Here is a 13,368-nt window from a genome sequence, read left to right on the forward strand (position 1 = left end):
GCCTTCAAGGAGTATATGGAAGCTGTAGAACATTCATTTCCCCCCTGCCAGAAAAGGCAGGAGTATGTAAGCAGTGTCACTCCATTGAGTGGTGCTCAAAAAAACCTGCTCTTTGAGCACAGGAAGCTCAAAAATTTCTGAGAAGTTTTAGCCCTTGCAATGTCCAAAGTGCAGGGTTTTCTTGTGTCACCTCTTTTGCTAACATTTCATGCCCGTGCTGTATTCCAGGAAAAGGGTTCTCTGAGCGCTTCATATGTTCAAGTTCTTTTGGTTCTATTTGGAGAAAATTAATAGCCAAAGATGATTATTGTGTAGGACGTAAGGGCTGTATTAAGACCCACTTGATAAAAGAAAGGCTGCTTGGCTTTTTTGTTCAAAAGAAATCTGAAGGGCACATTTATGTTCTTTCCCTACTGTACCGCAGAGCATTTTGGATGGATTCAGCACTTAGCAAAAATTTATTTTTGGTTCTCTACTGCAGAATCCATTCCAAAAAAGGGACAGGCTGTGTTTGGTTGTATCAGCCACAAAAAGACTTCATTTCTCTTTGAGATATGTACAGCATTTTGTTGGCAAAATGTTTATTTCCATAGTGCTTTCCTGTGGGGTGCCTCACAGACTCTTACAGTATGCTTGCTAATAACTTTATCGGTATTATGCAAAACCAACTTATACTTCCAAGACTAATCTGCCTAACTTCTGCTTTGGAGAACTGAAGGAAAAAATCTTTTTTAGAAAGTGGTTCAAACCAAACTTGCATGGTCTGGTGGTTTGAGAGGGAGCCTGATAAGATTAGCCTCGCTAGCTAGCCTAAAATTGGTTTATGTAAATATTTGGCAAATCTATTCTGGTACTTCAGAAAAATTATTTGTAGTACTTCAGAAAACTGAAGGTTGGTTTGTCTTGGACTGATAAATGTGTGGGGTTTTTTGTAGCTGTGCTGTGATTTTTTTCTGGGAACTCAGAACTTTCTGTAGTCTAAGTTGGCATCCTTCACAATTTAATTTTTGCAGAAAGAAAGGTGACTTACAGTTCTGCTCGCAAGTACTTCTGGCAGGAATCATATTTTCAGTGCTGAATATTGAAAGCTATTTTTCAATTTCTTGAATTGCTTTTATTCTGGTGAGCTTCACCTTTGGTGCAGTTTCATGAGCAGACTGACCTTAGAAAGAGCTTGGTTGTGGCAGAAGTGTGAAGATGATAATGTGGCCTTGGAGGTTTGTTGTGGTCTGAGGACAAGAGGAGCTCTGCCCATCTTGTGATTGCGAATACTGCAGTGTAGATAAAATGTTTGGTGGCAGTTGATATCTTAAAAAAATAAACTTGCATGTTTATTATTTTCTTTTGGTTTCTGGCATAATTCTGAGTATCGTCAAAATTCATTTAAATTAAATTAATTTGTTTTATTATTTAATCTTACACTTTGCTCTAATATGCTTTTGATTATACTCAAAATTTGGGTATACAAAAGATTTGTTGAGTTTGCTGATGGTTTATCTTTTCTCCTCAGTGAAGAGCCTTATTTCAGTTTAGGTTCTTATACTATGATGAAGTAAATCATCACAGTAATATATGCTAAATAAGAAATACATGCTTTTTTCTATTTCAAGACTGAAAGTATAAAGTGAGTGAATCAGGCCTTTAATCTGTAGCTTTGTAGGAATCTGAAGCTGATTCTTCTAAATGATTGCTGCAAAGTTTTAACACTCTATTTGATTTGTCAACGAGAGCTCTTCCCCATTTAGTGACAAGCTTTTGCTGGGGGAAGTGTATTTATGTACTGTAATTGCAGGCTACCAACTATGAAATTGTCATGTAAGCAGAAATAAAATGCATGATTGTGAAGTTAACAGGGCTGGCTGTGTTTTCTCAGTTATGAAACTGATTTAGAACGTGTATTGGAGCAGAGCTCTAAGAACATCATTAAATGGAGGAAAACAGTCTATCTAGATTGGGCATAATTTGTCTCAGTTATGTGTCTATGTACTTCAGGAGATGTAGGCATTAATGTTATTGCTCTCTGTTAGTGGGTGTTTTCTCTAGGCAACAAATGAACTGAGTTTGAATATTGCTATGGTGGAGCATTTTTAAATTGTGACCAGCATGCGTCTTCATCTCTTTAAGTTTTCAAAAGTATTAAAATGCAGCCAGGTTCGCTGTAATTAACAAAAAATTTGGGAAATGGTGTAACTACAACTCCCTTCCAGTTGGAGAAGATGCCAACTTCACAGTTTTTGTCCCTCACCTCAAGTCCAATTACATTGCTTTTGCTACAGTGTTGTTTTTTTTTCCTTTTGAAATTGCAAAGAATGCATACTTGCCCCTTTTTCTGTGTCTTTGCTGCTGTTCAGAAAATGAAACTGAAATGAGGAAAGACACTGATATCCTATAATTTATTCTGGTACAATTATTATAGAGTACATTAATTTTATTTAGAACCTTAATGAAAATCTGTTGACTACAGTGTGCATTTTGTGTGTGTGGCAAAAATTGGACCTTTCATCTGATACATTTAGGACTGTAGTGTTGGAAATTGGCTTTGGGAATTTAAGTGTGATTGAAAAGTGTTATTTATCATGTCCTGTCTTCATATTCCGTCACTTTGATGAATTGCTTTATTTTCTTAGAAAAGCCATAAGAAATATGAAATGAGGATGTAAATGCGAAAAATAACATTCTCAAGACAGTGCCCATTTTGATGGGTTCCTGTTATCTGCTTCTGGGACCAGTGCCCATCCAGTTTGTTACTCTGAATTTCCCCTTGATATTTATGTTGCTTGGATAATTGTGCCGTGAAACCCTGCAAAGCTTAGACTAGAGAATAAACCTCATGCAGAGTAGCAGAGGCCCCTCTCTTCATGGTTTTATCATCTCTAAGACGCACATCACCCTTACTAAGCTACAAGCATTGTAACTTGTGTTTGCACTGTTAGCCGCTAGTTCCCAAAGCTGCTGTCTCTTTGTGGATCCGTGCAGCCCTACAAGGGCTTGGGACCTTTTCTGAAGCCTTATGTGGTAGTTAGTTGGCCATGTAAGCAAACTGTAGAGCCTGCATTGAAGGTTTGGAAAGAGCTAAATTCCATTTCTGTGAACATCAACTTACGACGTCGTAATATAGTTTTCACAGGATGTTTTCTGATGAGGTTATGCAGGTCCATAGATCTTGCCTACAATACTATTTTAGCTTCAGAGTGTAGTATTATCTGTAGACAAAATCTAAAAGATAATTGACAACTTTGAAGATTTTCAATTTAAGGAGAGAAACAAGATGATAAAGAGGACTGCAATGGCTTTTTAAACCTTCACAAAACCAGTTGAGTTTCTTTTACAATTAGTGAGAGTTGATAGGAATTCAGATGGAGTGATTTCTGAATTGAAAAGTAACACAGATACCTTGCAGTAAAGTCTCTGTGTATGGGAAAACTTAAAGTTGGCATCATGGAAGCAGTTAAAAAGTAGGCAAAATAATTTTCAAAGTTTTGTTCAAAGGAAATGAGAGAGAGATTCCTGGGAGCCAGAAAAGACAGCAGTGGGTAGGGTAAGCTAAGCCTTTGGACCTGCAACGCAAATACTAATGATTGCTTTTTAATCTATTTTTGTTTTTTAGGGATGTGGTAAAAAAATGTACACATTTTTGAGGGGGACGAAGCAATTGCAAGTGCTGAGATTTCTAGGAATCTCCATTGGAGTAACGCAGATCCTGGCTATGATCCTCACTATTACTTTGCTGTGGGCTCTCTACTATGACAGAAGGGATCCCAGAGCAGATCAGATCATGGCACTGAAGAGTGATACCTCGCAGGAGCTGTCATGTCATTCCATGGAGCTGCTGAAACCAAGCCTGACCAGGATCTTTGAACATACATCCGTGGCAAACAGCTTTAATACACATTTTGAAATGGAAGAGCTGTAAGTGATGCAATGAATCTGCGAAGTCACAGAGGATTTTTTGTTTTGTTGTCATTTTTGTTCTGTTACATCAAATATACCAGTCTTCTTGTGTGTCAGAAACCAGCTAAGGAATGGAAGTGAAGGAGACCAACAAAGAAAGATGATGAGCCTGTTGTCAGCCTCCTAGCTATGTCCTCAGCTGCGAAAAAAGTTGATTTTGTGTGTTTGTTTTTTAAAAGGCACTCATTCAGTTGGGTACAGTAACACTCATTGTCACAAGCTGTGTGTAGTGTAAAACACTGACTCAGTCACAGGTAGACTGAACCTGGAAGGAAGCGTCATGGGAAGGGAAAAGATACACTCACCTTCTGAAGAAACAACTGTGCTTTGAGCCAACAAAATGTGACTTCAGCTGCAATTGACTTTTAATAAGCCATTTGGAAAATGTCTTAATCAGGGATCTATGTTTGTGTAATTTTGTGTTTTCATGTGTGCATGGAAAGCAGAGCTACAATTCAAGTTAGTACTTGGATTTAAAAATTTGCAAGATTTGTAAAAAGGGCAAGATTTTCTTTTTTCTAACAAAACTTTTATCTTAGCTTTTGTTCTTAAAGATGTTCTAAAACTTCTATTTTTATCTAACAATGATTTTTTAAATTTTAAATATATTAAACAGGGATTAAAACCAAAACTATAGCTATGGACAATAGATTTTAGTTTTCTGGAGAATTCTTCTTTCAAATAGTTTGTTCTGTGGACTGTTTCTTAGTAAAAAGGAGGAAAACCTTAAACATTCTTTCCAAAATGGGAATCAATATGGGAGTAGCACATTTTTATAGATAGATCTTTTCTCCTGTCCTTGATTCCCCTGAAACTAGAAGCAAAGGACTGCAAGAAAAATGCTTACAGTTCTGGATGCTATTGCAATAATTGTAAAAGTACATGAGGAAAAAATTTACTTCGGTGTCTGCTTCATTAGGAGTTCTCTGGTGGCTTAAAATGCCAGCTAGAAACAGATTAAAATGTATTTATTGAGGTGGGGAAAGTGCATTTTACTGTATGTTTATGAACGTCTATGACATAGGATTATTTTTACAATTGGCCACGCTCTTGAAATATGTATTTCTTCCACTGAGTATAGTAGTTTGTGGCAAATGGGCTTTTCAAGTAATATTACATTTAAAAAAATCCTTTCATTTGTTTTGGAATTTGTTAAAAAAAAAAAAAAAAGCGAGGTGTGATTTGGTAGACAATAAAATTACTTTCGTCTTAAATTCCGTAATGGCTTTTTTATTTTTAGTCCTAGAGTGGGAGTGCTTTGGATGGGCAGTGGGAGGGTCCTCCTGCTAGTGTGAGTTAACTTGACTTTGACTTTACCCATTCCACTTACTCTGAGGTGACGAAACTGCAATGTTAGTATAATTTTCTTCTTTTTTTTTTTTTTTTTTTTTTTTTTTTTTTTAATTGCTTCTGAGAAGACTTCATAAGGGCTTGTGAAATTAAGCTCTTCAGTTGTGTGGGCTGTTAACTTTTTAGCATTCTGCTTCTGAGTGTAATTATTTCAAGGGTACTATTGCAAGCAAGATTCCCTTTCTGCTTTTGTATTTCTATAGATGCTAATACTTATTTTGGGAGGTAAAAGGAAGATGAAAGGAGAAACCATCCCAAAACTTTGCTTGGAGTATCTCTGTCAGGAATACTTTCTTATGTTCTGCTTGGGAAGCCTTGGCCTGGTGTTACTGCACAGGTACAGCCAAGTTCTACCCCTCCCACTGCTCAGCCTGGGTACCACTGCTGTAGCTGAGGGTGAAGTTCCTGTGTAGACAAGGAGCAGGTGTGTGACAGAGTCTGGGTGTAGAGCAACTCCGTGCTTCGGACTGTTACAGAGACCAGTGGTGCTACAAAGTGCATTGAATCATCATTTGCCTCTGTTTAAAAACAAAAAAAAAAAGTCTGTACAAACCATAAATTGTGGAATTCTTGATTGTGGATTACATGTACACAGCTACATTTGGCACTGAATTACTGCTGAATGTAGGGAATTTCACTTAAGTAATGTATAAAAGTGATGTAAAAAGAAATAAAATTCCCTTTTTCCAGGAAACCACAGCCCTTAAATTTTACCTGAGGAGTGTCTGTGGCAGCTCCCTTAGCCATGCTTCAAATATTCCTAGGCTTTCCACACAAAGACTGTTCAGACTGTCATGGGGGTTCCCTGTGTATCTTCTTGTGTCCAGGTTCGAGCTCATCAAGGAACAAATACGGCAAGCCAAGCTAGGGGAATGTGTTGGGATTTAGAGATACTTAGAGCCCAGGTTGTTTGGTGTTAGGCTGTCTGGGTGATGAGTTAAGCACTGCCTTCAGGTGTTGTCAGATTTCTTTAACAGCAGAGGGATTGCTTTGGGGAGGCCTCCTTTGGCACAGAATCTACCTTCCAAAGCAGTGTTTATGCACCTCCACAACAATGAACATTTGCAGTCAGGAAAACCTCACTTGGGCTTTGCTACCCAAATCCTGAGCCAGTCTACATTCCTCAACATTTTTCACACAGCACTTAAGGATGCAACTGTATCAGAAAAAGGGGTCACTTCCTGCCATCACCAGCTTTTGCGTTCAGCCCAGTGACTATATCGAGTCCATGGGACTGTGCCTGTTGCTTTGGGGCTGAGCATGCTTTTAGGAGGGAAAAATCACTATTTCTAGTCCTTGGATAAGGTAGTGATTCATCTGCCAACAGGTGGTATGACAAGATTTTTGAAAGGAAGGAGCTGTATTTTCTTCTTTATGGCTTTTCATTTTGTAAAAGCATATATGAATATAAGGGACTATATAAAGAATGAATAGGAAAAAGAGGGGCTGTTAGTCACAGCAACTATATAGTTAAATATGGTGGAGGAAGGGATTTATAAATAGCTTTTAAAGATTTTATTGGAAAAGCATTGTATTTGGTCTCAGAGCGTGGTGCTAATAATGCTGAGGTTGCAAGCTCAATCCCCACATGGGCCGTTCACTTTAGAGTTGGACCTGATCCTTGTGTGCCCCTTCCATCTCAGAATATTCTGTGATTCTGTAAGCTATGCAGGAAAACACAGATTAATAAAGTCTCACAACATTGAAGTACTAAGGGTTTGCATGGCATGGTAGTGGGGAGGCTATGGGGTGATTTCTGTGAGAAGCTGAGAAGCTTCCCCTGTATCTGACAGAGCCAGAGCCAACCAGCTCCTGCATGGACCCACTGCTGGCCAAGGCCGAGGACTGGGTGACAGTGGTAACCCCTCTGGGATAGCTATTTAAGAAGTAGCAAAAGTGGTTGTGGCAACAGCACCTGCAGCTGGAGAGAGGAGTGAGAGGAACAGCACTGCAGGCACCAAGCTCCGTGAAGAAGGGCAGGAGGAGGCTGTGGGTTGAGAAGTTCAGTAGAGCAGTTTGGTTTTAGGATGTACATAAGGGACATTTTTTAAAGTACAGATAAAGAGGTGGAGTTCATACTGCTGGAAGTAATGCTCCAATTTTCTCTGCTGCTGCAGACTGGGAAGGGAAAGCTGATGGCTGGTCCCTCAGGAGAAGGGCAACTCTGTAGTGGAGCTGTGGCATCCTGGTCTCGATGGCTCTAGTTTGGTTTAGATACACTGACATCTTGCCTGGAATTACTGTCTAGGCCATTTACTGACTTCAGATTAAGTGTTCCTTCCAAATTATTAGAGGGGGAAAAAAAAATTCATGAATAAGTTATTGCAAAACCAGGTTGACCCATTCAAGCATGCAGATGTTTTATTTAAATATTCCTCAAATGTCTATTTATTCAGCATAACACGTGTATTATGCTGCCTTCTGAAATACGATATATGACTGTCAAACAAAATTGTCAAAACAACAACCTTGGTTTCTTTGTATGATACACAGAAATAATTACATTTCATGTACAGTACAGATGCATTTTACACAGTCATCAACAGTCATTCACTACCAAAACAGCATTTAAATCACCTAAAACACCAAAAAAATGTGTATTTCCCAAATTCAGAATAAATTAATGGTTTTGTGTGTGACATACGGAAATAGGAGACAGGACTGGAATTCTTAAAAATATTACTAAATTATCTCTTAAGATGCATTTTAAAAATGAAAATACAAGTTGCTTCAGGGGTATAACTGTTATGCAAGTGTATTGCTGTAGTGCGTTCTTTCTAGTGTCTATGAACAGGAGAATAAAGAGCTTTTAAAAGACACATGACCTGATCGAGTCAGTAGGTTTCCTGGGTTGTGTGTAGTCTGTACCAGAGTAGGTTTAGTAACTGCCCTTTGCATTATTTAGCTGATATAACTAGTCATGAAGTACTATGTGACATAAAGAAGTTGTTGCAGTTTGCTGATAGCCAAGGCAGTTTTAATATCAATAACTGTTTGGCAAAAGGTAGGGGCCAAGTATCAGTAACCATGCGTAAAAGTAGGATGCAAGTAAAAACTGATGTGTTCTGCCTCTCCTTTAAATCCATTAAAGTTTATGTAACCTACCAGCTTCAGCAGATCTGCTGCAGGGTGGAAGAGATAACAATGCTGGGTAATGGACTTGGGCAGGGTTGCTCAGAAGGAGCACCCTTCCTCTGGCTCAGAGCACAGCCTGTTCTTCTGCTCTCATATGTTTGAAAGAAACAGAGAAGCTCAGCTTACAATGAGTAAATCCTTCTGACTTGAAAAAAAAAAAAAATTGGGAAGTTAATTGCAAATTAACCAAGAATGCATTAACTTCAGAATAAGTAAATGATAAAAGAGTAATGAATGGCATTATCTACTCTTTTTACTTGCAGTTTAATTCTAATATGTGATGCTGTATTTTGGTGTATATACTGTAGCATGATAGTCTATCATTTACTCTTCACTGTTGACAGATAGAGAGAAAGACCAGTATTTGTGTGCAAGAAAAAGTGTATCATCAGCAAGTTTCAGTTTTTAGTGGGTATTTTAATGTAAATTTTCAGGTCAGTAGAATGCTAGCAAATACTATACTGAAACATACACTACTCAAACTATTAAATAACTGTGTTAATCATTTATTGTAATGGCATCTAATGCACTGAGCGTTTTGATTTATATGCATATTTTATTTTGCAGACATGCAATTATTTCTGATCCAGTGTTTTTGATGTATATATGTATGTATTGATATGCACATATTCCATGTATACTTGATGTATATGATGTATGATATGTCATGAATATGAGAAGCATTATGATACATCTAAGGTACTCTCATGAAGAAAAACGACACTTTTTTATTGAGAAGGTTTCTGATAATATCAATGTCTTTTATAAATGAAGCCAAGAAGCCTTAACTTGTAAAGCCTTCATATTAGCTTTTAGGCCTGCCCATTTAGGCAAATTCAAATTGAAATTGATTATATTTTTATAGCTTTGGGACTCAATCCATTATTCTGTCATTGTTCTTAGGTAATTGAATATTTTTCACACAATATAAATTCTCAAACAAGTTTTAAGATGCAAGTTTACAGATTATTACAAAAAGAATTTAGCTATCATTTTTATTGAATGTCTTTCAGTGTCTTCCAGTGTAGCTAATACTCTGGATGCTACAGAATGTAAGACAGAAACATTTGGAGACAAGTGTTAGCTGATCCCCAAAACACCTTTGTGGGAATTTTAATTGAAATAGGATTGCTCCTGTAGCAGTAAACTGTGACAAGAAATTTGTTCTGAAAATACAGAAGTAGACGAGTTGTCTATGGAAGAATGGATTGTGGATTCTTCAGTATCCTTGAAATCCCAAATGATACAGTTATGCTGGAGTGGACAACAAAATGTCAGAGAGAGAACAGTGAACAAAAGGAGCAATGACAGAATAGCAGTTTGTGGTGCACAGTTTGGCTGTAAGATTATTTAAATGTTTGCCATTAGAAGTGTATAGTGTAGATGAAGTTGTGTAAAATACCTTAAAAAAAAAATCCCGATTCCTGATACAACAGGTGTACAATGACTTATTGCAGTTGTAACAGTACCTAGGAAGCAAGATAAAACAATATTAAATATTGTACTAACCGAACACCTTTAGTTCACTAATGAGTGTTTGAGTAAGAAATACTGCATTTTTCAAAGGGAAGTTATTTGTACAACTACCATGGAACATTAACAATCAGCTTGTTGTAAGTGCACGGAAATGCCCCTTTCTACAGTATTATTTTATCATGCCTAATCTGAAAAACAACAAAAGTAAACTGAGATCACAGCTTCAAATAATTTCAGCATGCATTATGGTTGTAGTTCTTTCAGTCAGTACAAACATATTTCATATGAGCATTTTTTTCATTCATTTTTTGACAGTTCTTCAACAAGTTTGTGGTTTATTAACAGGGAAAAAAAAGACGTTATCAAAATGTTTCTTGTTTTGCATTCAGCAGGAACACAGGTTTCTATTTTTTTGTTTGTGTTTTTTTCTAAAAAGAGCTTTCATGATAAGAAGCATCAATGGGGACATTTCATTGTGCTCATATAGTAAAGTCAGGATGGTCACAGAAGATTCCACCGCACGTCAGTTCAGACAGGGGGTAAGAAACTCCTTTTGGTTCACACCCTACGACACCAAAACCCACAAAGTTTGTTTCTTCTGAACCTCTTGCTCTGCAGCCACTGGCGCACTTGTCAAGGGGCGTTGTCTTTGTCAGCTCTCTCATTCCTCATGACTCGTTTTTCACTGCTCGAGCTCAGCTTGCAAGTGGTCTTTATGCTAATTTATAAATAATTCCTTGTTTTATAATGCAGATACTCTGACAATGTTTCCTCCCGAATACTCAGGAGAGTCTGGCCTATCGTCTCCTTCAGGTGTGGTGACTGGAGGTGTTGGGATGCTGATTATTGCTGTGGTGACGTAAGGCTGCTCACAGTTTAGTTTAACGCACTCTTCCACTTTGGCATTTAAGCTGGAACGGCTGGAGGGAGAAACAAAAATCCATGAAGAATGAAAGTCCACATTAGCACAAACCTCTCAAGTCTGATTCCGTTCCCTCAGCCAGCCATCTCCATCCTGCCCCACTGGAGAGCTCCAAGTACAGAGCATTACCACCTCATTGCCCTGTACCCGAGCAGCAGGTAGTCCACGGTTATGCTCATGTCCATGTCCCTTTCTCCCTTCCTTCCCACCATTTCAGCACTTCTCAGCCAATCACCTGTGTTTTTAAACAGGGGAAACATTGCAAAACTGGCACAGCCAGGTTGTTTACTATGCAGGAAAGTGGAAACTAAGGGCCAGTCCAAGTCTCCTGCACATTCCTCAATGCCATGCTTATTTAAGAACATTTGGGTAGTAGGAATAGTTTCTTCACTAAAATGGCCATCAGACATTGGAGCAGGCTACCAAGGGAAGTGGTTTAATCACTACCCTTGGAAATGTTCAAAAGGAATGTAGATGTGGTTGTTGGAAATGTCATTTAGTGGTTAACATGGTGGTGCCAGGTTAATAATTGGCTTCAGTGATCTTGGAGGCCTTCCAAACCTAATGGTTCTGTGATTCTGTGTATATTCTGTTTTCTTAATAGTAAGGCACTCTATTACATTCACTAATTAAGTTTCTGCTAACATGTTCATGGGGTTGCTGCAGTATCTCCCCATTGCAAAAGACCTGAAAAACTCAGACTATTTCAAGGTGAAGCTGGCATTCTGTGCTTGTGTTTTTGTTTTCTAGCACAAAGCTAGTGCTTTTTGTTTTTATATACATGGATCTGGAAGTATGGTGCAGGCAAGTCCTCTAGCAGAAAAAGAATGGATTCAGGCAGAGTATTTCCTGGAAGATAGATTGGAGCTTTGTGCTGGCCAGGAGGTTTAATTGCAAAACAGCGGAAAAACTTCAGTAGTTCCAAGCTGTTGGATTGTTCGTGGAAGTGAAATCCAAACCTAGTAACTATACAAAGGAAGCTACTTAAAATGTAGCCTAACAAGACAATCTCTATAGCAACTTCTACTGAAAATACTTCTTTATTAAAGGGTGGCATGTGTGAGATCGATCGAAAACACTTCTGCATCTCCTGAGATCTTTGCTGTGTTTCCAGAGGTAATATTTGGATATATGTGAAAGCCAAATACTTACTTTTACTTTTGAGCATACAGGGACATTCAGTAAATTACAGACTCTTTAAACTGTACTTTCCTCACTTTTGTAATAACTTCTCAAACTAGAAAATACACTTTTCTTATCAATTTCTTCTTTTTTTTTTAATTATTTATTTAGAAGAGTCTTCCTTATGGTTATTACACTTAGGACTTTGGGAATCAGTTTTGTTTCTCTTCTCTGCAGAAATGCAAGGAAGTCTCATTTTCTATGCCTCTGAACCAAGAAGGGCCAGACAGAGTGCTTGCTCATCTCGTATATTGGATATTTTTCTATGTGAAATTTTTCTTCTTATGCACTTGTCCATGGCATATAATATTTGGTGCTCTATTTTGTTTGGGGTCCTGGATGCTGTTTGCTGCAAATAGGGCACAGTAATTTGTGAGGAGGGTCTGAGAGGGCAGAAATGGACACAGAGAGAAAGACTCTCTCTTATTTTGGATTAAGCTTTTAGCAAAGGAAGCACAGAGTATTTCAGTAACAGTACCCATTTTTAGATGAGTATTGGACTCATCTTTAGCTTCACTGCTTGCCTGTGGAGGCCACACCACCTTTGTATCTCTCCCCTAATGAAGCCAGGGGCCTCAGCTCTCGGTGTGCTGGTGCACATGGAGTACCTGTTAGACAGAGGCGTCCTCTCCACACATCTGATCTGGATGGTGCTGAGCTCCTGCACGCTGCCAGGGCGGCTGCCGGTGATGGTGGTGTTCGGGATGCGGTACGTCTTTTTATGTCTTCGTGAGCAGCAAGTGCTGGTCACGCCTTGTTGAGAGGAAAGAGAGGGGCTGTGGCTCGGGGGTCTGTTCACTGTAGAAACCTCCATACAGCTCTCTTCATAGACTTGCTCATCCACAAACTCATGGTTCTATCCCAGAGGAATCCAACGAAGGGACAAAGCCACACACAAAGATAATTGAAGTGAACATATTAATCATGATTGTTTAACAGCTTAAATTGACACAACTGAATAAACTGGGGAAGTTAGCTTATTCTTAATTATAGTGTTTAGACCCTATTAGTCTGGGCTGAATACCAATACAAACATAAACACTGGAACAAAATTAACAAGAAAATGTTAAGCCAAATTATTTTGCAAAATAGTGTGTGGTTGTAATGTAGTTTGCATTATAAGTATCTGTATAATCTTTGAAGTGCCACAAAATAGAAGATCATGTTTATTAATAAAATGCAAGTGGTGCTTATGTAAACACTCTAAATGTCAGTTGAAAATAAATAAGATTTATTATATTGAACTATAATATAATAAAATTCATAAATACTTTCCAGGTAATTTTATTAGACTTCCTTTTGAATTACATGTTAGAAATCAGGATCTGAAACAACATTTTTTGAGGTATGCA

The 13,368-nt window shown here is 38.1% G+C and overlaps 2 protein-coding genes across 4 annotated transcripts in view; one reads left to right on the plus strand and one right to left on the minus strand.

Annotated features, from left to right (window-relative positions):
- TSPAN12 (tetraspanin 12) overlaps positions 1 to 5,165 on the plus strand; it is a 43,242-nt gene extending 38,077 nt beyond the window's left edge. For all 3 annotated transcript variants that reach the window (XM_058420435.1, XM_040063285.2, XM_040063286.2), the window contains one exon: positions 3,608 to 5,165. In XM_058420435.1, coding sequence (XP_058276418.1) covers positions 3,608 to 3,913 — 306 coding nt within the window. In that variant the 3' untranslated portion in view covers positions 3,914 to 5,165. The remainder of the gene's footprint in view (positions 1 to 3,607) is intronic.
- Positions 5,166 to 7,636: 2,471 nt separating this feature from the next.
- Positions 7,637 to 13,368, minus strand: part of KCND2 (potassium voltage-gated channel subfamily D member 2) — a 272,340-nt gene continuing 266,608 nt past the window's right edge. Inside the window, exons 6-7 of the mRNA XM_040062962.1 lie at positions 12,625 to 12,872; positions 7,637 to 10,832 (exon numbers count right to left, since the gene is read on the minus strand). Of these exons, the coding sequence (XP_039918896.1) occupies positions 10,655 to 10,832; positions 12,625 to 12,872 (426 nt within the window). The 3' untranslated portion in view covers positions 7,637 to 10,654. The remainder of the gene's footprint in view (positions 10,833 to 12,624; positions 12,873 to 13,368) is intronic.

This window comes from Hirundo rustica, chromosome 4 (assembly GCF_015227805.2).
Source record: "Hirundo rustica isolate bHirRus1 chromosome 4, bHirRus1.pri.v3, whole genome shotgun sequence".
NCBI classification, from domain to species: Eukaryota; Metazoa; Chordata; class Aves; order Passeriformes; family Hirundinidae; genus Hirundo; species Hirundo rustica.